Source organism: Bison bison, unplaced genomic scaffold (genome assembly GCF_000754665.1).
Source record: "Bison bison bison isolate TAMUID 2011002044 unplaced genomic scaffold, Bison_UMD1.0 scf7180017864471, whole genome shotgun sequence".
Classification (NCBI taxonomy): Eukaryota; Metazoa; Chordata; class Mammalia; order Artiodactyla; family Bovidae; genus Bison; species Bison bison.
This window is the reverse complement of record NW_011495032.1, coordinates 1,807,527-1,831,885: the sequence shown is the minus strand read 5'-3', so window position 1 is coordinate 1,831,885 and position 24,359 is coordinate 1,807,527. Positions and strand designations below refer to the sequence as shown.

The 24,359-nt window shown below is 36.3% G+C and overlaps 1 protein-coding gene across 2 annotated transcripts in view; it reads right to left on the bottom strand.

The window, feature by feature from the left end:
* DPP10 (dipeptidyl-peptidase 10 (non-functional)) overlaps positions 1 to 24,359 on the bottom strand; it is an 814,904-nt gene that overhangs the window by 8,149 nt on the left and 782,396 nt on the right. For both annotated transcript variants that reach the window (XM_010860773.1, XM_010860774.1), the window contains exons 20-21: positions 14,221 to 14,415; positions 13,221 to 13,275 (exon numbers count right to left, since the gene is read on the bottom strand). In XM_010860773.1, the coding sequence (XP_010859075.1) occupies positions 13,221 to 13,275; positions 14,221 to 14,415 (250 nt within the window). The remainder of the gene's footprint in view (positions 1 to 13,220; positions 13,276 to 14,220; positions 14,416 to 24,359) is intronic.

The window sequence follows — 24,359 nt, the reverse complement described above, 5'->3', positions numbered from 1 at the left end:
TGTTGGAGAAGACTCTTGGGAGTCCCTTGGACTGCAAGGAAATCCAACCAGTCCATTCTGAAGGAGATCAGCCCTGGGATTTCTTTGGAAGGAATGATGCTAAAGCTGAAACTCCAGTACTTTGGCCACCTCATGTGAAGAGTTGACTCATTGGAAAAGACTCTGATGCTGGGAGGGATTGGGGGCAGGAGGAAAAGGGGACGACAGAGGATGAGAGGGCTAAATGGCATCACTGACTCGATGGACGTGAGTCTGAGTCAACTCCGGGAGTTGGTGATGGACAGGGAGGCCTGGCGTGCTGCGATTCATGGGGTTGCAAAGAGTCAGACATGACTGAGCAACTGAACTGAACTGAAGTGAATGCAACTGGTTCATGATAAGCTCTACTTGTGAAAGATTTGAAGATGATTCTAGTGTGTTTTGGTGCTATAGGAAACTGTTATTTTCTCTATAGCTCTTGAGAAATAAATAATGTCATTTATGCTTTTCTAAAGCATCATTTAAAAATGGGTATTGGAAAGTCCAAAATGTAATCAGACATTACTATAGTGGTTGAGAGAATATATGTGAAGAGTAGCAGAATATACCACCCAAAAGTACACCACTTGGCTATTAATTATTTTGAGCTGTAAGCACTTGCAAAAACAGCAAATCCAGAGGGAAGCTTTTCTTTCTCTGAATGCCTGTATCTGCCTAAAGGCAGATCCTCCAAAAGTTCAAGGGCCCCTACCTGGAAGTTTCATCACTGAGGGAAGATTGATTCTTGTCACAGGAAAGGAGACTAGAAATTGACACCACACCCAGACTCACTGTGTCACAAACCTTGCCTCCCATCTATTCTTCTAAGGCCCCATGTGTTTACTAACACTAACTTGAAAAGAAAGTGAAAACATTAGTCACCCAGTTGTGTCCAACTCTTTGAAACCCCAGGGACTGTAGCCTGCCAGGCTCCTCTGTCCAGAGGATTTCCTAGGCAAGGATACTAGAGTGGGTTGCCATTTCCTTCTCCAGGGGATTCGCCCCACCCAAAGATTAAACCTGGGTCTCCTACAATGCAGGCAGAGTCTTTACCATCTGAGCCATCAAGGAAGCCCAAAAATAATTTACTCTCTCTTAACATACCTATATCCCCTTTTCTCTTTCCCTGTTGAAACTGAGCAGGTCTGAGGGGCTCCTGGGCACAGAAGACTATCTGTCCCCCTTTTCTTGTTTGTAGGGAGTAGATAAGATTCCAACATCCATGGCCTTCCCTGAGTTCCAAAGGGCAGGTTCAAACTGGCTAATCAGGGAAGGGAGGGGATGCAGAGAAAAGGGAGGAGTAGTCAAAAACAATAGTACAGCATATTAAAAAGCAGAGATATTACTTAGCTGATAAAGGTCCGTATGGTCAAAGATATGGTTTTTCCAGTAGTCATGAATGGATGTGAGAGCTGGACAGTAAAAAAGGCTGAGCACCAAAGAACTGTTGCTTTCAAACTGTGGTGCTAGAGAAGCCTCTTGAGAGTCTCTTGGACAGCAAGGAGATCAAACTTGTCAATCCTAAAGGAAATCAACCCTGAATAGTCACTGGAAGGACTGATGCTGAAACTGCAGTACTTTGGCCATCTGATATGAAGAGCCAACTCATTGGAAAAGACCCTGATACTGGGAAAGATTGAAGGTAGAAGGAAAAAGGGACAACAGAGAATGAGAGGGTTGGATGGCATCACTGATTCAGTGAATATGAGCTTGAGCAAACTCTGGGAAATAGTGAAGGACAGGGAAGTCTGGCGTGCTGCAGTCTACGGAGTGGCATAATGTTGGACATGTCTTAGGGCCTGAAAAACAACAAGATTCACTTCCTTGTAAAGAGAGGGAAACATAAACACAGATTTTCTTTACAAATGTAAATGTCCCTTGCAAAAGGGTAACTTCTACTCTGTTTTTAAAGCTTCTCCTGTTTATGCTGTTTCTTGAAATAATCAGCTCAAAAAAATGTTTTGCCAAAGAAACATATTCTGGGACGGCATATTCTGCTCCTCTTCAGAAGTATGAAGAAATGAATGAGTCATACAAAGCATGTAAATAAATAGCAATTATAGAGCAAAAGTGTTGAGAGACCGAAAGTTCTCTTCCTATAAGGAACTTTTCAAGTTTCTAGTTCACTATCGTGAAGATTGAGACCATGGTGTTGCAGACAAGAGGTTTCAAATATTTCCCAAGCTGCAACAGTATTCTCATAGTGAAAAATGCATCTTAGCTGATAACTTTTCTGGTTCTAATTCCATAACTACCATGATTTCTGATTATGATTATGATTCTGTTATTATATAACTTGACTACTTTGAGAGAATAACTGAATATAACTATTCTGAGAATAAATGTATATCATATTTAAATAATATAAATTAATAGATTGTATTGTTTTTTATCTCAGTTTCACATGATTCCCGGAGTGAGTCTGTTTAACTCCAGGAAGTAAGAAAGATATCTTTCACAGGAGGGGCAGATCTCAGAAAAATACCTGAAAGTTCTTTTTGAGTTCAATTTGAGAGTCTTTTTAAGTTCATATTCTAAACCAGTAGATTTGGGATAGGGCCCAAGCTTTTGCATTTTTAACAAACTCCCAGGAGGTCTTTATGTTGCTGGTCCATATTTTGAATAGAAAGTTCTTATTGTGTAATAATGTAATAGGGATTCCCACCAGACTATCTTTCTAACTTCAGCCAGAATTCCCTAGACTAATGGAACTTTGTATATATATATGTGTGTGTGTGTGTGTACCAATGCCCTCAAAATCAATTGAATCAATATGTGTAGAATGGGCTGTGGAGTTCTCCATGTGATTCTAAGTGAAAGTGCTGTTGTAAATCACTGTTGCTGCATAAGACATTGTATCTGATTTCTTAAAAAACAAATATCTGGCTTTTGGGATCAATGAAAGTAAATTGAAAACTTAACAATATTGAAAGGTTTAGAGTAAAATTCTCTCTATAGCAGTTAAAAATCTAATTCAAAATACTGCTTTAATCTGATTTATTTCAGTTAATAAATTCTATTTTTAAAAGAAAATCAATACTGGCAGGATTAAAATTAATTTTAATTGCTTACCTTCTTCTCTATCATTTCATATTTATTTACTGAATATAAGAACAGACCATAGTAGCTTTATCATAGTTTATTTATGGAATCTCCATACTGTTCTCTGTATCAGTTTTCATTCCTACCACGTTACTGTATGTAAAATGGATAGCCAGTGGGAGTCCATGTATGATGCAGGGAACCCAAGGCCAGCGCTCTGTGACAGCCTGGAAGGGTGGGATGGGGAGAAGGTGGAAAGAAGTTCAAGAGGGAGGGCACATATGTGCACCTAATACTGACTCGATGTGTGGAAAAAAAGTCACCATATTGTAAAGTAATTATCCTCTAATTAAAATAATAAAATACATAATAATACAAAGAATAGACCATGAAAAAGTTCTTGGAAAAATAATATCCCACAAGATGTTAGGAATCTTAAGTTCTAGTTAGATATGGAATGGTGCTTTAATTTTCAAAGCAACTCATATCTATCAGGAAGATGCCAAAACCCGGGGTTCATCATATTGACTGCAGTTAATGAGAGGATGTTTTTATTAATGTGATATAGACCAATAATGGTCAATAATTGGTATAGGCTGCTATGTTTCAGTTGTGCTGTCATCTTATTGGTATTCTCAGTGATCAGATTTTTCCATTCATTACAATTGTTACATCATGTGCATTTGCAAAATATCTTTAGCATTACTTGTAAAATTTTAACAAATTTATCTAGATTTTTAAAAGTTTATTCTGTGGATTTAAAGTATACAAAATGTTATTTCTTTAAAAAATATATTTTCCCCTTGGTGTAAGAAATTGAATCCAATAGACAAAAGGACTAGAAGAGCAGGGGAGAGGGGAAATCTGTAATACCATTTTACTGAGGACTTACATTTTCATGGGACTCATGTTCTGAAATAATAAAGTGACTTTTTTGACACAGTGTGCAAAAAGGTTTCATGAGTGAGTGAAGTCGCTCAGTCGTGTCCGACTCTGCGACCCCATGGACTGTAGACTACCAGGCTTCTCTGTCCATGGGATTCTCCAGGCAAAAAACCTGGAGTGAGTTGCCATTTCCTTCTCCAGGGAATCTTCCCAACCCAGGGATCAAACCCAGGTTTCCCGCATTGCAGGCAGATGCTTTACCCTCTGAGCCACCAGGGAAGCCCTAAAGGTTTCATGGTTGTAATCAAAAATACATAGTAACAGAGCTGGAAAAAAAAAAAAGTTTTCCTGCAGCTTTAGACTTGTATGATTCCCTCTGAATCACATCACTTCTAATATATAGTGAATTGATTTGAAGTAAAAATACTGTAAGTACTTTATGAATAATAAAATTTATTATATTAATTTGCATGAAAACTGTTAAATTTGTTTAATGTAATCACATATACTATATTAAAATTTTTATATTCCTGCCTTCCTAGAAGTGACTCAGTGTCCCTAACAAACTCTTACCCATATTGAGACTATTATTAATAAGACTATAAATAATAAATAATTACCTCCATAGGTTGCTTGAAAAACTTCCATACTTATTGCATTTAAAATTTCTTTTACCTTCCCCAGGAAGGTCTCTTGTCTCTTGTCTCCTCAAATTTCCCTATTTTAGACCAATCAATATCTCCTAGTGAAATAGTTCTTGTCTCATGATTGAAAATTGCTAACTCATCTTTAATCTTGATCTCCTGTCTCTCTGCTTCACTTTTCTGAATTGCAATATCATGTCTGACATTTTATATACTTTTCTAATTATTTGTTTTTCATTTATCTCTCCTCATTGCATTAACAATTTTTTAAAAAGATAGACTTTATTTTTGCTTTTGGTTTGTGTTGGTGACTTCTATATGTCCAGCAACTGAAAAGTGCTAGGCACATAGTATACACTCAGTAAATGTTTGTTGAATGAATGCATTTTAATTCCATTAATGCTGGCCTGGTAACCACAGCAATACAAGTTCTCAGTATGATGCATATAGGGTATTAAATTTTGCCATTTATTTTTAATTCGTGTCATCAATCAAAAAAATGTCAGAAAAGTTTTTTTCAGCAGTTTTTTTTTTTTTACTTTTAACATTTAAATATAATTACTTGGTACAAAGAACGTAATATTATTATACTGTATTTTATGAACTTGATTAGGTCATAAGGATAATTATTCAAACTAAAATGGTTTAACATCTTTAATCATGTTTGAATAATTATTGAGTAACAGATGGCCACTTAATGGCTAAATATGCTAATAGTATAAGCTTTCCATTTATCTAACAAACAAGTTAGAAAATAACACTGACAAAAACATACTACTCACAATAAACATTAAAATGCACTAAAAATAAACAATACATAGAAATAAACAAAGCAGGAAAGATATTGACATCCATAAAGAAAACTAAAATTTCTATTGAAAAATGCAAAAAGGATTAAATAAAAGAGATGTACTATGTCATTCAATCAAAGCAGCATCTTTTGAAAATTTTAATTATTCTCAAATTAAATATTGTTTAAATTAAATTTTAGTTAAAAGAATATAGCCAAATGTTTTGCAAGAATTTGAGAAAGTGGAGAAAATAAGAGCAGTAGGTCAAAGGTATCTTGAAAGAAAAGAACAAAAAGTGGGAAATATTTTAAAATATTAAAATGAATTATTATTAAGCATACTATACCCACCAAGGCTTCCCTGGTGGCTCAGATGGTAAAGAATCTGCCTACCATGCAGGAGACTTGGGTTCCATCCCTGGTTGGGAAGATCTCTTGGAGAAAGAAATGGCAACCCATTCTAGCATTCTTGCCTGGAGAATTCCAAGGACAAAGGAGCCTGGGGGTTTGCAGTCCATGGCATCACAAAGAATTGGAGGCAACTGAGCAACTTCCCTGGTGGCTCAGCTGGTAAAGAATCTGCCTGCAATGCAGGCGACCTGGGTTTGATCCCTGGATTTAGAAGATCCACTGGAGAAAGGAATGGCTACCCTCTCCAGTATTCTGGCCTGGAGAATTCCATGGATTGCTACAGCTTCCTGCCTGTAAGAGTATAGTTGATGGGCAACAGCATAATATATCAAAAAATGAAGCACACAGAGACAAATATTTTTTAAAAATATTAAAATATCAAATACTAATATTTTGGTGAGCTTAGGGAAAAATTCAACTGGCATAATTACATACCTATTTGAAAACTTTGGAAAATTGGAACAGCAAAAAAATAAAATAAAAATTGAAGTAATGATAACTGTACATTCTCCAAATTTGATGAAAACACTAAAGCCAAAAAGCGCAGTGTATTCCCCTAAGGGATAAGGGTTGGCTATCTAGCAGGAAAGAGAAAATCCCAGAGGAGAGAAAGAACATGAAATGGGTTCAATTCAAATGTTTTTGCAACTGAAAATCAAATAAAACATAAATACCTTGACAAGGCTTACAGTCTGACATAAGAAATGAAATAAGAACACAAATAAATATAATGTGCTATATTATGATATAATGAATATAAGAAACGACTGACAAAGTGTTCTTTCAATACACAGGAGGGAATGATGATTTCCAGTGGGAGAAATTTAGTGAATAATTAATGGAGGCAAGGACCTCTGAATGAGACTTAATAAGAAGTAGAATTATAAAACCCATGTACAGACTTGAGGCTGTTATTAGAAATAAATTAAAAGTTATGAAGAAAAGCAGTGAAGTAAAAAGTGGAAGAAATACTTATAACCAGTAAAAATTTTGGCTTAACTATATTGAAGAAAATTCATTTGGAACAATAAATAACTCTCAGAATAAGCTTAAAAACTATGTTAGGTAATAGTTAAAACTTTTTAGTTAATTTTGTTTACCTATAGAATATGTGTGCAATATTAAAATGAAATTGGATATAAAAAGTCAAGCATTATCTTTTATGTTGGCTGAAGTTTTTCTCTAGTATCCATGTGATAATTTTGAAGAGAATGCATTTATTTAATCAGTGCTTTCCTGGCATTTACAGGCTTATTATTTCAATTAATAGAATATAGGTAGGGATGTTGTCCAAAATTATATATTATTTAACACAAAATACATTTTTAGAAATACTAAAAACTCTATATTCCTTAATCAGGTTACAAGGGTAGAAAGAATAATATTGCTTTTCAAATTCTGAGAGACTAAACTGAACAAATTACACATAAAATAAAAAATATTGACCAATTTCCTAGAGTGCTCTATTTCAGCTTTATGGAGACTAACAGTGAAATGTACCTGAAAACTTCCAAGCAAATTTCATTCCTGCTGACAAAGTCAATTATAATGAATGAAATCAATTATTTAGTGAGGGTGATATAGATGTAGATATAGTTATATACATATAATAGACCATAAAAAAACAGAATGAAATTTAGACCAAAGGGAAGAAAAACCTGGAAACTCAATCAAATAGTTATACAGCTAAAGGAAATAAGTCGGTTAAAGATTGTTGATTGAAATTAAAATTCCTGGTCCTCTAGAACACCTCACTTGAATCATAACATTTTTCACAATAAATTATAACTCAGCCTAGAATCTTAGAAGGGAACAGTGCTTTAGCCTCATTGATGGTAAAAACATGAAGTGTGGCAATACCATTTCTAGCATTTGGTGAAACTGACATCTTAATAGATTCAACTGAAAACAAAACCAAAACTAAACAAAAAATAAATACATAAAAAATGGTAATTAAAAAATAAAGAACTAAAACAACTAAAAGTAATTTGGAATACAACATTGAGCTGGCACAAAGGTTATGAATTCACAAAGGCCAGATATTACTGAAAACTGTGAACTTGAGAGGTAAACAAGCATAAAGCCAGTTTTGCTTGCTTGTTTCTTTATTTGGTTTGCAAATGCAAGTGATTTAGGCCTTCTGCTATGATGACTCAATGCATGATGTAGACAAAATGCATAGATTCCAAACTAAAGGGAGACTGTACAAAGCTCTACCCCTAAAGATGACAAGAGAAAACTATGCTGCATAAAAGGATTGGTGAAATAATTTTGTTTTCATTCTTGTCATGAACTTGTACTGAATCAATGAAAAAAACTAATCTTGACTAAAAATTTGAGCCATAGGTCAACATTAGTGTTTGCTGACCCAATGTATCATGTAAGTATAATTAAAACAAAACAAAGCAAACACGAAAATACAAATGTAATATAAGCCTTAAAGAATCCCAAGTATAAAATCCCAGTTTTGATGGAATTAATGGAAGACAATTAAACATATTCAAAGAACCCATCAAATCCCAAACATGATGAATAAAAAGATATTCATAACTATACACATACTGCAAAAATTATAAAATGCCAAAGAAAACATATCTTAAAAAAAAAGTGAAACTGGCAATATTTCTTAGATGCCAGTTCTTCCTAGGTGATCCACAGATTCAGTAGAATTCCCAAGAAAATCCCCATGGTCTATTTTGGATGGTCCATTGTTTAAGACTCAGTGCTTCCAATGCAGGGAGCATGAGGTCAATCCCTGGTCCTTGAATTAAGATCCCACATGCTGTGTGATATAGTCAAAAAAAAAAAAAAAAAGATTACAAAAGGTGATTCTAAAATTTATAAAGAAATACATTGTCTAGATGAGATAAAAGAACCCTGAAAAAGAACAAGACAGAAGAACTTCTACTATCTCATTTCTAGATACAATATTATTATAAACAGTGATTTTTAGTATGTCAATTATATCTCAATTTAAAAGATGAAAAGAAGGGAAGAACAGGTTTGTAATTATAATATGCTCCCTCTGATTTAGTAGGATTTCCCCCGTGGCTCAGAGGTAAAGAATCTGCCTGCCAAGTAACAGATGCGGGTTTGATCCCTGAGTCAGGAAGATCCCCTAGAGAAGGAAATGGCAACCCACTCCAGTATTTCTTGTCTGGGAAATCCCTTTAAGAAAGGAGCCTAGCAGGCTACAGTCCATGGGGTCACAAAGAGTCGGACATGACTTAGCCCGGCTCAGCAACACCAAGAAATACCAAATCACTATGTTGTGAAAACAGACACTAAACAGGAACTAACGCAGTATTGTAGAGGTAGGTAGGGGAATTGGATGAAGGCAGTCAAAAGGTACAAACTTCTAGTTATAGGATAAATAAGTACCAGGTATATATAATATACCACATGATAAATGTAGTTGATACTGCTGTATGTTACAAATACTCCTTTGTGGATCACTGTCTTGTCATGGTGAAGGGGTTTGTGTATCTCAGTGAAGCCATGAGCCATGCCCTGTAGGGCTACCCAAGACAGATAGGTCATAATGGAGAGTTCTGACAAAACGTGATCCACTGGAGGAGGGAATGGAACACTACCCCAGCACACTAGCTGTGAGAACCCCATGAACTGTATAAAAAGACAAAAAGATACGACACCAAAGGAAGAGCCCCACCTGAGGTTGGAAGGTGTCCAATATGCTACAGGGGAAGAGGGAGGAGGTCTTCTAATAGCTCCAGAATAAATGAAGTGACGGCCAAAGCAGAAATACTTGTGGATTTTTCTGGTGATGAAGGTAAAATCTGATGCTGTCAAGACCAGTACTGCATTAGAACCTAGAAAGTTAGGTTCATGAATCAAGGTATATTGGATGTGGTCAAGCTGAAGACGGCAAGAAAAAACATCAACATCTTAGGAATCAGTGAACTAAAATAGACAAAAATGGGTTAATTTAATTCAGATGACCATTGTATCTACTACTGTGGGCAAGAATCCTGTAGAAGAAATGCTGTAGTCCTCATAATCAACAAAAGAGTCTGAAATGCAGTACTTGGTTGCAACCTAAAAATGGCAGAATGATCTCAGTTCTTTTCCAAGACAAACCATTCAACTACACTGTAATCCATGTCTATACTCCAACTACTGATGCCAAAGAAGCTGATCAGTTCTATGAAGACCTAGGAGACCTCCTAGAACTAACACCAAAAAGACATCCTTTTCATCATAGAGGATTGAAATGCCAAAGTAGGAAGTCAAGAGGTAATTATAGTAAAACATAATTTGGGCCTTGGAGTACAAAATGAAGCAGGACAAAGGCTAATATAATTCTGCAAGAGAATGCACCAGTCAATAGCAAACATCGTTTTCAACAACACAAGAGATTATTTTAGACATGGACATCACCAGATGGTCAATACTGAAATCAGATTGACAACATTCTTTGTAGCCAAAGATGGAGAAGCTGAATACAGTCAGCAAAACAAGACCTGGAGCTGACTCAGATCATCAGCTCCTCATAGCAAAACTCAGGCTAAAACTAAAGAAAATGGGGAAAATCACTAGGCCAGCTAGGTACAACTTAAATCAAATCCCCTATGTATATACTATGGAGGTGACTGATAGATTCAAGGGATGAAATCAAGGAAACAGTATTCCTGAAGAACTATGGACTTAGGTCTACAATATTGTACAGGAAGCAGCAAACAAAACATCCTGAAGAGAAAGAAATGCAAGAAGTCGAAGTGCTTGTCTAAGGAGACTTTACAAATAGCTGAGGAAAGAGAAGAAGAAAAGCAAGGGAGAAAGGGAAAGGTACTCCCAACTAAATGCAGAGTTCCACAGAAAAGCATGGAGAGACAAGAAGGCCTTCCTCAATGAACAATGAAAAGAGGAAAACAACAAACAGAAAACATAAGACTAGAGATCGCTTCAAGAAAATTGGAAATATCAAAGGAACATTTCATCCAAAGATGGGCATAATAAAGGACAGAAATGGCAAAGATCTAATAAAATCAGATCAGATCAAGAAGAGATGGAAAGGATACACAGAATATCTGTACAAAAAAGATTTTAATGACCCGGATAACCACTATGGTGTAGTCTCTCACTCACAGCCAGACTGTTGCCCCATCTATTTCCAATGAAGTGATGGGACCAGATACCATGATCTTCATTTTCTGAATGTTGAGCTTTAAGCCAACTTTTTCACTCTCTTGTCTCACTTTCATCAAGAGGTTCTTTAGTTCTTCCTCATCTTCTTCCATAAGGGTGGTGTCATCTGCATATTTGAAGTTATTGATATTTCTTCCAGCAATCTTGATTCCAGGTTTTGCTTCATCCAGCCCAGCATTTCTCATGATATACTCTGCATATAAATTGAATAAGCAGGGTGACAATACACAGCATTGACTGTATATTGACTCCTTTTCCTCTTTGGAACTAGTCTGTTGTTCCATGTACAGTTATAACTGTTGCTACCTGACCTGCATACAGATTTCTCAAGAGGCAGGTCAGGTGGTCTGGTATTCCCAGCTCTATCAGAATTTTTTCCACAGTTTATTGTGATCCACACAGTCAATGGAGAAGGAAATGGCACCCCACTCCAGTACTCTTGCCTGGGAAATCCCATGGACGGAGGAGCCTGGTAGGCTGCAGTCCATGGGGTCACGAAGAGTCGGACACGACTGAGCAACTTCCCTTTCCCTTTCCCTTACACAGTCAATGGCTTTGGCATAGTCAATAAAGCAGAAATAGATGTTTTTCTGGAACTCTCTTGCTTTTTTGAAAACCCAGCAGATGTTGGCAGTTTGATCTCTGGTTCCTCTGACTTTTCTAAAACCAGCTTGGACATCTGGAAGTTCATGTTTCACGTATTGCTGAAGCCTAGCTTGGAGAATTTTGAGCATTATTTTACTAGCGTGTGAGATAAGTACAATTGTGTAATAGTTTGAGCATTCTTTGGCATTGCCTTTCTTTGGGATTGGAATGAAAACTGACCTTTTTCCAGTCCCGTGGCCACTGCCGAGTTTTCCGTATTATAAAGCAGAGATACTACTTTGCTGACAAAGGTCCATATAGTCAAAGTTACAGTTTTTCCAGTAGTCATGTATGGATGTGAGAGTTGAACCATAAAGAAGACTGAACACTGAAGAATTGATGCTTTTTAACTGTGGTGTTGGAGAAGAAAGACTCTTGAGAGTCCTTTGGACTGCAAACCAATTCAGTCCAAAATCAAACCAGTCAGTCCTAAAGGAAATCAGTTCTGAATATTCATTGGAAGAACTGATGCTGAAACTGAAGCTCCAATAATTTTCCCACCTCATGCGAAGATCTGACTAATTGGAAAAGACCCTGATGTTGGGAAAGATTGAAGGCTAGAGGAGAAGGGGATGACAGAGGATGAGATGTTTGGATGGTATCACTGACTCCATAGACATTAGTTTGAGCAAGTTCCGTAAGATGGTGAAGGACAGGGAAGCTTAGCATGCTGCAGTCTGTGGGGTTGCAAAGAGTTAGACATGACAGAAACTGAACAACAGAACAACAAGATAGTAAATCCTAAGAGCGCCCATTTCAACGAAAAAAATTTTTTTTCCTATTTAGTTTTGTATCTATATGGGATAATTGTGCTTGTATAATCACTCATGTCTGCCTCTTTGCAACCCTATGGCCTGTAGTCCACCAGGCTCCTCTGTCCATGGGATTCTCCAGGCAAGAATACTGGAGTGGGTTGTCATGCCCGCTTCCAGGGGATCTTCTGGACCCAGGGATCAAATCCACGTCTCTTATGTCTCCTGCATTGGCAGGTGGGTTCTTTATAACTAGTCCCATCTATACTTTAATAGAAAATTATTTTAAAAGGAAGTAAATATCATCCAAGAGCACAGCAACATAATTATAAATACTGGTCATCTTTTAGTCTCTAAGCCCTGTAGTCTTTGCCAAGTCTGTGGTGCTTGTTCCTTATTTGGATAACAGGCTCCTTCAACAGATTTACATGACTGATTATTTCTTGTTATTTAAGTATCCACTTACATATCACTTAAATTGGAGGGGCCTTACTTGACCACTCAATCTAATAACATTGGTCCCTTCATCCATCAGTTTTTCTTGTTTTGTTTTCCTTAAAAGACACAATACCAGATGAAACTATGCTTTTAATTTACTTGTTTACTTTCTCTTTCTCCTCTCTAGAAGATAATCTTCATGAAAACAGATTCCTTTTTTTTTTGTCCTACTGTTGCTCTATTTCTAATATCAGGTTCCAGTTAGAGATACACAGTGCATAGTTGCTGAATTAATAAATAACTGAATTTATATAAAATTAATTACATTTCATTTTAAAGGATAACAGAAATTATAGTAATATGAAGAGAATAATTATACAAGTACACATAGAAACAGGTAATGTACGCACACATATTTCTACTGTTTACCTTTCCAAAAATGCTTAATCTTTTGGAGTCAATGTATGGCTGTTTCAGTAAAAATCTGAAATGAAAAAAAATTATAGTTATATCTTCTTGAGTTAAATGAACCACGGAAATTCATTCTTAGCCATAAGGGAAAAAAAACAAAACCAAAACCAAAACAGAAGTCAAACAAGAACTGCTTTAGTGGTTAGAACTCTGTTCATATGGAAGGGTACTGTATACCAAAGTCTTGCTTCTCAGAGTAGTGGAGCAGTTTGGGTGTCACTCCTGTTAGCTTGTTACAAATGCAGAATCTCGGGTCCACTACAGGCCTACTGAATTACCATCTACATTTTAACAATATCCTAGGTGATATCTATACGCTGTGTTAAAGAACCTATTAGCTTTCTCAGTTCATCTTTTCTCACTCATGTGGGAAACGTATTTATGAAAGCTCAAGAACTGTAATTAACTGGGAAAATAATAGACATTGTGATTATTATAAATAATAATATTGTAGTTTAATGAAGCTCTCTCCCATTTCACAAATCCAAAGTGAATTCTAATTCTAGAGGGGGGACATATGATAATTCTTTCATTATGTCAATGAGTGTGAAAGATACTTGAAAAAATAGTTTATATCAGGGGTCCCTTTCCCCAGGCCACAGACTGGTACTGGTCCATAACCTCTTAGGAAGTGGGTCACACAGCAGGAGGTGAGAGACAGGTGAGTCAGTGGAGTTTTGTCTATATTTACAGTCATTCTCTCATCACTCTCATTACTGCCTGAGCTCCACCTTCTGTCAGACCAGTGGTGACATTAGATTTTCTCTGATCCATGGAAAAATTGTCTTTCATGAAACCAGTCCCTGGGATCAAAAACACTGGGGACTACTGGTCTATATAATTAACCTAGAAAGTTGTCTAATCATTAAAACACAAACCTCTTAGCATTAATAGTATTATATATCACATACCTAGCATTCACATAGGACAAACAGTAAGAAGATGTACACCTACTTACTTCACAGCTGCTATTTGGTCCTTTACTTCCACTGAGCCTAATCGTCGATGAATCTCTTGCAAAATTTTCAGGCCCTGAAATCCACTTCCTCTGCCATCAAACCGTGCAATGATGATGTTATCTGTGTCGACAAGCACTGAATCCCAGTCAATATGGAACTTATCTGTTACCAGCTGGCCTCCTGGTTCGTCATCCCTGAAAATACCGATACATTGACTCAAAACACGAGCAATTAATAATGCACTAGAAATCTAAGTTTTCTTACTTATTAGTTAAAAATTATGGAAAATACCCATTTTGATTATTAAAATTTCAGTTAATTCTTGATATTAAGCCTGAAAATATGTCATTTCCCTTTGTAAACTTTTGAATGGAAAACTCTTGAATGAAATGAAAATATAAAACAGAACTTAAAACTATTCATGAGAAACTATTTTAATTCATTTTGAAAAGAGAACAAAGAAAAATACACACACCTTTCATAGACATTTCTAAAGGATGATCATGAAGTTGACATACAGGTCCTACTTTACTGGATTTCTTACAGTGTTTTCAAAATGTCTTACAGAGGGTATACAAGGGGTTAGAGATCTGATAGAAAGAAGGATCAGTTGTGGAGGCTTAAAAATAATTTAACAAGAGATGTGCAATCCTAAAGCATATCAGATTTAAAAAGAAACACTGCATTAATATTTCCTGAATTGTTTCTTGTGACAGAATTCTCACTTAGAAGAATTTAAGCAAAGAGTGAGAAAAAGATATTTCTCATCTCTAAGGCTGACAGCAAGAAAAGGAAGCAGAGACACATATGTTTGAAAAATTCGAAAGCTAGAAGTAAAGAAGGACACACCGATTATAAAGCATGAACATTCTCTCCAGAGGGAAAAGGTGATACAATTTTAAAATGTCACATTACAGTGGTATTTATAACTTATTCTCTTTGGGATATAGAAAGGTTAAAAAAAAAAAAAAACAAAACAGACTCTCATAAAAATCACACAGATTATCTAGGTCCAATGGCTTCTCCAGTGGTGCAATGGCTCAGAAGTAAAGAAACTGCCTGCAATGCAGGAGGTGCAGATTCATAGGCTACATGCCAGAAAATTTCACCCTACACACTCCCTTGTAAAGACACCAAACTTGCCTTCAAGTCTATGCAAATATATTGCTTAGAAGCACTAAAATATACCAATGCACAAACTAATCCTCATTAACAAGCTCTGAGGTTATCAGATTTGCTAAAGAAAAAACTTCTGAGCAGCAAGTGGAACTGAGTAGATGCAGAGGTTGAGTGGGACCTAAAGAGGAAACAGGGAATAGGGCAAAATGTCAGACAACTAAAATGCATTGAATGCTATTATGGGATGAACTGTGTCTCAAAAACTGTATGTTGAATCTGTAATGTGTACCACCTCAGAATCTGAATGTATTTGGAGATAGTGCTTTTCCAGCAGTGATTAAATTGAAATGAGGCTATTAGGCTGAACCCTAATCTAATCTGACCTGTGTCCTTGCAGCAGGAAATTAGGACACACAGAGACCCTAGGGGTGGGCACGCACAAGGAAAAGAACATGAGAAGAGGATCCGAGAAGGCAGCCATCTGCAAGCCAAGGAGCGGTCTCAGAAGAAACAGAGCCTGCTGAACCCTATCTTTTGGAGGTCTAGCCTCTAGAATTATGACGAAATAAATTTCTGTTGTTTCAGATACCCCAGGCTGGTATTTTATATGTCAGCCCTAGTAAATTAATGCAAAGACCTTTGAGACCTAACCACTTAGGATCCTTTAACTAACTTACTATAAACTATCAAGAGTTACTTAATCTTTCCGGGGAGGTAGCTGTCTGTTGAATGACGACTTACTGCATGTGTTCTAATTCCTACATTTTAAATAACAAGCACTATGGATGGGTTTTAATTATGACCTACTCCATTCCTTTGTAAATCACACATTTCAGAGTGATTACATGATCCAAACCTAGATCTGTTTTGTCCTTCTGCAATGTTTACAATCTTGATCTCTTTTATAAAATTTAATTAAAAATTTTTTAATTCATTTTATTTTTTGCACAGTTAGCTCTTGGTCAGATTATTAGGAATTATGGCTAAACATCTCCACATTCTTTTCCCTAGAAATTCAATTGCTTAATTCAGAATGAAGTCTAAAATTGGTATTTTTTTCCACATTTCCAGATGGTACTGATATAACTTGCCTACCAGTTGAGAAATGGCATGAATCATCATGCGTAGCACACTTTCTGGTGCATGGAGAACATAGAAAATGCTTGCTGAACTAGATGCTTTCAGGGAAAGTAGACTCGTGTAAAGTTTAAAATGAAAGGACCTTGAAAAGCTTAATAAATCCTGCATTTTGAAGCTTGGAGATTTATTGAGAACTTTAGAAAGCAAAATATGATTCACAGAGAACAAGATACAAGGATTAACTTTAACATTTAAGCTTAGTAAGTACATGACAGTTTAAGTCCCAACTTCACTCTGAACATAGATAGGAAAGATACTAAAACACTAAGACTTAGTTTCCTTATCTTTAATAATGGTAAAATCTGCTGTGCTTTCCTCAAGGAATTTTTAAGCATTAAGTGGCATAATGTACTTGAAAAATACTTTTTGAAATATAGCAAGCAATACAAAATTACTATGTGATTTATTGAACATTTTTCAAACTTATGATTAACAAATGATTGAAGATTTTTCAAGGCAAAAACTCAATTCCTTACTCATGCTTGCAATATCAAGAAAATACAGTTTCCTCCTCTGCTCTGTTTTCTAAGTTGCCATTTTTAACTTCAACCTTGCTTCACCTGCTTTTAATGTTTGAACACAAAATGTTATCAATCCATTATCAGTCAATAATTTTAACACATTGCTCTAACTGGGTGTGTTGTTCTTTCTTTTTTTGGTGCAGAATACAGGTATATCTATTTCAAGATTAATTATAAAAGGACATGGATTATGATGGTAAGCATCGTCAGTATAAGGAACAAGTCAGAGGCTTGCAGGAGCAAAGGGAAAATTTTTCACAAAGTGTGGACCAGAAAATACTAGATTTTTTTTAATACAAATTAAGGCAAGAAAATATTACTTATTTGAGGAGGCAGCAATAGCAGATATGTGGTGGTAGGGATGACCATAGGAATGTACCATAGACCAAATCACCCATCATATAATAAATGGGTACTACAACTTGCAACTGTGTTGGCCACACAGAATTGGTAAGTTGCATTTGCTTCCTCTTTGCTTTTTTTTCTGTATGCCACATCTTTTTTCCTGACATTTTTGTTTTACTTTCTGTCTCAGAAATCCCCGGGGACTCATATAAAGAACAGCGCTTCAAGGTTGAGAATACGGGCACATATTTTTGTTGAAAGTTTAATGAAAAGAAAAATTCAATCTGTTTTAACTAGTGAAAAGTCCATAGCAATACTAAATGTGTCCACTTCCTAACACAGGAAGCAAAATCAAATTAAGATTAAAGTTTTCTTACAAGTTAAGGTCTTCAAAGGCAGACTTTGGCATCTGTTTTAATATTAATACATTGAACAATCAATCAGTGGTGTCTCTTTAGATGAAAAATACACAATATGAGTAAATAATAAAAAAGCTAAGCAAAACACATAAAATTCAATAGACCTTTAAAATGGCAAAACAAACCACTTCTTCATAACATAACAAAACATCATCTATAACAAAACCTGAATTAAAGTGAAGAGATTTGTTCAGAGCACACGTCTGTCAGGTTCACATGGTGCTATTTGAATTCATGAAAAGAGGTGAATTTATATTCAGGAGAGATAGATTTTGGTCCTGACTTTGTTACCAGTTAACCCTGGCAATTATATATTCTTTTTATTTATTTTTTTTCATTATAGAATAGAAGGAAGGAAACTGAAGTCACTCAGTCATGTCCAACTCTTTGCGACCCCATGGACTGTAGCCTGCCAGGCTCCTACATCCGTGGGATTTTCCAGGAAAGAATACTGGAGTGGGTTGCCATTTCCTTCTCCAGGAGATCTTCCCGACCCAGGGATCGAACCCGAGTCTCCCACACTGGAAGCAGACTCTTTACCATCTGAGCCACCAGGTTTGTAAATAGTTAATATCATGTAGAGTACATTTTAAAAAGCCTTTTCCTTACCACTAAACCTTTGGCTAGAATAAATAAAAGGCAAATATTTACCAGTGAGAGTACTTTCCACAAGAGATCTTTTGAATGGCAGAATTTTTTTTTTTTTTTCCTACACCACAGAATTTCAAAACTGCTACATGGACATCAGGGTATCTGTATCTACTGGGTCGTGGAAGAAAGGAACACAGGGAAAATTGCTTGTAGTCTTCTTAGTTCTTTTCTCTTTCTAGGCATAGAATATATCCACTTGAGCTGCATAAGTGCTAGATTAGAGTGGGTTCACTGTGAGCTGGGTTGCATTTTTATTTTAGATATAGTAAAATAAAAAAGAGTGTGAAAAGAAGGATAAAGAACAGAATGGAACACATGATAAGAGAAAGGAAAATGATGCTGTGATATGTCACAGTAAATTCTTAGGGAAGATGAATTATCAAGACTTTTGATTTTGTTCTTTGGGAGAGAACTCATTGTACAATAGAACATGAGTTTAACATAGGAGTAAACTAGAGTGAAACAATTTTGTCTTGTCTTAATCTGAAATTTATGTTATAGAAATTTATAGTCTGCGATGATACAGTTGCAATGTAAGTATATCTAAAAGCTAATGAAATTTGTACTTTTTCAAGCAATATATACATGAAAATACACCCATTGGTCAAGGGCTTCTTGGTCAGTTACTTCTATTTCTGACTTTGTCATCCATAGATTTCCTTGGATGGAAGGACTATCCAATACGCAGTTTGGCAGAACGAGTTTTCTCCAATAGTCATTACATCATATAAGAAAAAAGAATATTTTTCTGTCAGAGAACTGTTTCTTGTCCACATTCCTATCTTCTTCCATTAGGAAAATAATAATATAACCTTCATATTCCTGATCACTTGTTCGTTTACAAATAATTTTTCATTGAATTACGTGTCCTGGAGTTACAACTAGGGGAGCGTTTGATATTCAGTTCAGTTCAGTTCAGTCACTCACAACTCTTTGCGACCCCATGGACTGCAGCAGGCCAGGCCTCCCTGTCCAACACCAACTGCCAGAGTTTAACCAAACTCATGTCCAGTGAGTCAGTGATGCCATCCAAATATCTCATCCTCTGTCATCCCATTCTCCTCCCTTCTTCAATCTTATCCAACATCAGGCTCTTTTCAAATGAGTCAGCTCTTCGCATCAGGTGGCCAAAGTACTGGAGTTTCAGTTCCAGCATCAGTCCTTCCAATGAATATTCAGGACTGATTTCCTTTAGGATGGACTGGCTGGATCTCCTTACAGTCCAAGGGACTCTCAAGAGTCTTCTCCAACGCCACAGTTCAAAAGCACCAATTCTTCAGCGCTCAGCTTTCGTTATAGTCCAACACTCACATCCATACATGACTACTGGAAAAACCATATCCTTGACTAGACAGACCTTTGTTGGCAAAGTAATGTCTCTGCTTTTTAATATGCTGTCTAAGTTGGTCATAGCTTTTCTTCCAAGGAGTAAGCATCTTTTAATATCACGGCTGCAATCACGATCAGCAGTGATTTTGGAGCCCAAGAAAATAAAGTATGCCATTGTTTCCACTGTTCTCTATCTATTTGCCTTGAAGTGATGGGACCGGATGCCATGATCTTTGTTTTCAGAATGTTGAGCTTTAAGCCAACTTTTTGACTCTCCTCTCTCGCTTTCATCAAGAGGCTCTTTAGTTCTTCATTTTCTGCCATAAGGGTGGTGTCATCTGCATATCTGAGGTTATTGATATTTCTCCTGGCAATCTTGATTCCAGCTTGTGCTTCTTCCAGCCCAGTGTTTCTCATGATGTACTCTGCATATAAGTTAAATAAGCAGGGTGACAATACATCTTTCCTATTTGGAAAGGTGACATACTCCTTTCCTATTTGGAACCAGTCTGCTGTTCCATGGCCAGTCCTAAATGTTCCTTCTTGACCTGCATACAGATTTCTCAAGAGGCAGGTCAGGTGGTCTGGTATTCCCATCTCCTTCAAATTTCCCAGAGTTTATTGTAATCCACACAGTCAAAGGCTTTGGCATAGTCATAAAACAGAAATAGATGTTTTTCTGGAACTCTCTTGTTTTTCCATGATCCAGCAGATGTTGGCAATTTGATTTCTGGTTCCCTGGCCTTTTCTAAAGCCAGCTTGAACATCTGGAATTTCACAGTTCATGTATTGTTGAAGCCTGGCTTGGAGAATTTTGAGCATCTCTCTACTAGTGTGTGAGATGAGTGCAATTGTGCCATAGTTTGAGCATTCTTTGGCATTGCCTTTCTTTGGGATTGGAATGAAAACTGACCTTTTTCCAGTCGTGTGGCCACTGCTGAGTTTTCCAAATGTGAGGGCATATTGAGTGCAACACTTTCACAGCATCATCTTTTAAGGATTTGAAATAGCTCAACTGGAATTCCATCACCTTCTGTATATTCTTGTGACTTCTTAGTATCTTCTACTGCTGTTAGATTCATACCATTTCTCTCCTTTATTGAGCCCATCTTTGCATGAAATATTCCCTTGGTATCTCATTTTCTTGCAGAGATCGCTAGTCTTTCCCATTCTATTGTGTTCCTCTATTTCTTTGCACTGATCACTGGGGAAGGCTTTCTTATCTTTCCTTGCTATTCTTTGGAACTCTGCATTCAAATGGGTATGTCGTTCCTTTTCTCCTTTGCTTTTCACTTCTCTTCTTTTCACAGATATTTGTAAGGCCTCCTCAGAGAGCCATTTTGCTTTTTTGCATTTCTTTTCCTTGGGGATGGTCTTGATCCCTGTCTCCTGTACAATTTCATGAATCTCTGTCCATATTTCATCAGGCACTCTGTCTATCAGATCTAATCCCTTAAATCTCTCTCTCACTTCCACTGTATAATCGTTAAGAATTTGATTTAGGTCATACCTGAATGGTCTAGTGGTTTTCCTTACTTTGTTCACTTTAAGTCTGAATTTGGCATTAAGGACTTCATGATCTGAGCCACAGTCAGCTCCCAGTTTTGTTTTTGCTGACCGTATAGAGCCTTTCCATCTTTGGCTGCAAAGAATATAATCAATCTGATTTCAGTATTGACCATCTGGTGATCTCCATGTGTCGAGTCTTCTCTTGTGTTGTTGGAAGATGGTGTTTGTATGACCAGTGTGTTCTCTTGGCAAAACTCTATTAGCCTTTGCCCTGCTTCATTCTCTGCTCCGAGGCCAAATTTGCCTGTTACTCTAGTTGTTTGATATGGACAAGTTTATTTATGCATCTAACCAGACTCCTTCTTACAGTTTCAAAGCCTGTGTTTCTGCTGGTGAGTATATTACTGGAAGAAATATCAATAAATTCAGATATGTAGATGACACCACCCTTATGGCAGAAAGTAAAGAAAAACTTAAGAGCCTCTTGATGAAAGTGAAAGAGGAGAGTGAAAAAGTTGGCTTAAAGCTCAACATTCAGAAAACTAAGATCATGGCATCTGGTTCCATCACTTCCTAGCAAATAGATGGGGAACCAGTGGAGACAGTGGTAGACTTTATTTTTTTGGGCCCCCAAATCACTGCAGATTGTGACTGCAGCCATGATATTAAAAGACACTTACTCCTTGGAAGAAAAGTTATGACTAACCTAGACAATACATTAAAAAGCAGAGACATTACTTTGCCAACAAAGGTCTGTCTAGTTAAAGCTTTGGTTTTTCCAGTAGTCATGTATGCATGTGAGAGTTGGAGTATAAAGAAAGCTGAGCACTGAAGAATTGATGCTTTTGAACTGTGGTGTTGGAGAAGACTCTTGTAAGTCCCCTGACTGCAAGAAGATCCACCCAGTCCATCCTAAAATAAATCAGTGCTGAATATTCATTAGAAGGACTGATATTGAAGCTGAAACTCCAATGCGTTGGCCACCTGATGCGAAGAGCTGACTCATTTGAAAAGACCCTGATGGTGGGAAAGATTGAAGGCAGGAGAAGGGGACAACAGAGGATGAGGCGGCTGAATGGCAGCACCAACTCAATCGACATGAGTTTGAGTAAACTCTGGGAGTTTGTGATGGTTAGGGAGGCCTGGCGTGTGGCAGAAATGGGGTCGCAACAATTCAGACATGACTGAACTGACTGACTCTAGAATTTAATATTGACATTAAGACATATTATCTATAGATTGTGAAGAACAAGGTCTAATCTGTTCAAGAATAATATAAAAAGCAATGATCACCTTCTCCATTTCCATTATCAAGATTAAATGCTACTGACTTCTAATTATTTCATGGGTATTACAATGTGAGTACATTTTACATCCACCTAAATGAGGAACAAGAACAAGAATGAAGAAAAGCAGTAACTTAAATTTGACTCTCCTTACACAGCAAAGCAGTAATAACGATTTTTTGAGAGAAGTATTAGCTACCTCTCTTGTCCAAATACTTTCAGTAAATGTGCTATCTTTAAGTGAAATAGGTATGTACTTGGCATGAACAAGTGCATATTTAAATAATGTTATAGAAATTTTGAAAATATATGTCTTTTTCTTGGAAAGTGAAACAAGCTTACTTCTAACAATCTTATCTGCTCAAAAGTCTATGAAGCCACATAATAAATAAAAAGAATAAAAGGATAAATAATAAATAGAAAGAAGTCTCATAAAGTGAATTCTTTGATCAGAATTTGGAATTATATGAAATAATGCGGACTGAGTATTTGATCTTTCTTGTGGACCTTCTAGGAACTTACTCAAGATGTTTGGAATTTTTACTTTACACCAAACCATTAACATGAGGCAGGTGGAAAATATTACATTCCAGAGGTTATTATAAACTGTTAAGTGGAAGGCACAAAAGGTCATATGATTTGGGTTTTAGAGAAGTCTTTATTGATTCTGGACAGCATTCTTGATAATCTTCCAATGGTAATAATCATATAATAGAATATCTAGGTAGACTATTATGTAATTAAAAAAAAAAAGCAGAGCTTTCTGGTCTGAAAAGAAAATTAAAAACACCTTGAGTTCAAACCCTAATTTTGTCCTGTTTATGATCTTGGATTTATATATTATATAAATTCATGGTTTCCTTCTGTTAAACTGAGGACAACTATATTTATCTCACTTGGTTTCTATAAGGATTAAAGATGGTATTTATACATCCTTAGCATGATGTCCCTTGTACAGTAAGCAATAAATAGTAGCTATTATTAAATCCTATTACTTTAAGAAGATAAGCTCAATAATCAAAAGAGAAACAGTGAAAAGATAGTACAGAAACCAATTATTTAGCTTTATGCAAAAAGATTGTAAGGGAAATGAGAAGCTCACCTCATGTTTTTCTGAGAGGGAAACTACAACTGCAGAGAAATTTACTCAACCAAAAGTCTAATTGTAACACATTATAAACTCTCAAATCATTTATTTCTCTCTTTTTCTCTACTATGACATCAGTCATTCCTGATGACTAACTTAGGGTTGATTAATTTCTTTGTTTATTCTAATTCATGCGTTCCTTCATTCATATACCCATTCAGTCAATCAATACTTTATGAACATAAATGCTCCAAACACTGTGTTAAGGCAAGACAATACAAAAAGAGCTGTTATCATGAATGAGTTTATAGTTTAAAAGAAGAGACAGCAAAGCAAATATTGTAACCTAGTGTGGTTTCATGTTACGACAGAGGTGTACATAGAGTTATATAAAAGTATTGCTTGAAATATTAATAGAACTTTTCCAGTTGGAAAAGGAAACTAAAGGTACTGGAAGACTGTGGGAAAATATAGAGAGAAATGATTGAGAAGCTAGTATTTCCCATAATAAAACAGTTTTCAGAAATATCTAGAGCAGTGAATCTCTCTTTAGAGGTGGATGGAGTCAGAATGAGATGGAGAGTTAAGTGGAAATCAGATGAAGATTGTTTTGTATGCTGTGTTAGGAAATATGAACTTTAAATCAACTGAAGAATAATAGTGAGAGTATTTTACCCAGGAGAGCCACATTTTCAGATATGGATCTCAGAAAATTCATACCAGCATCAGTGG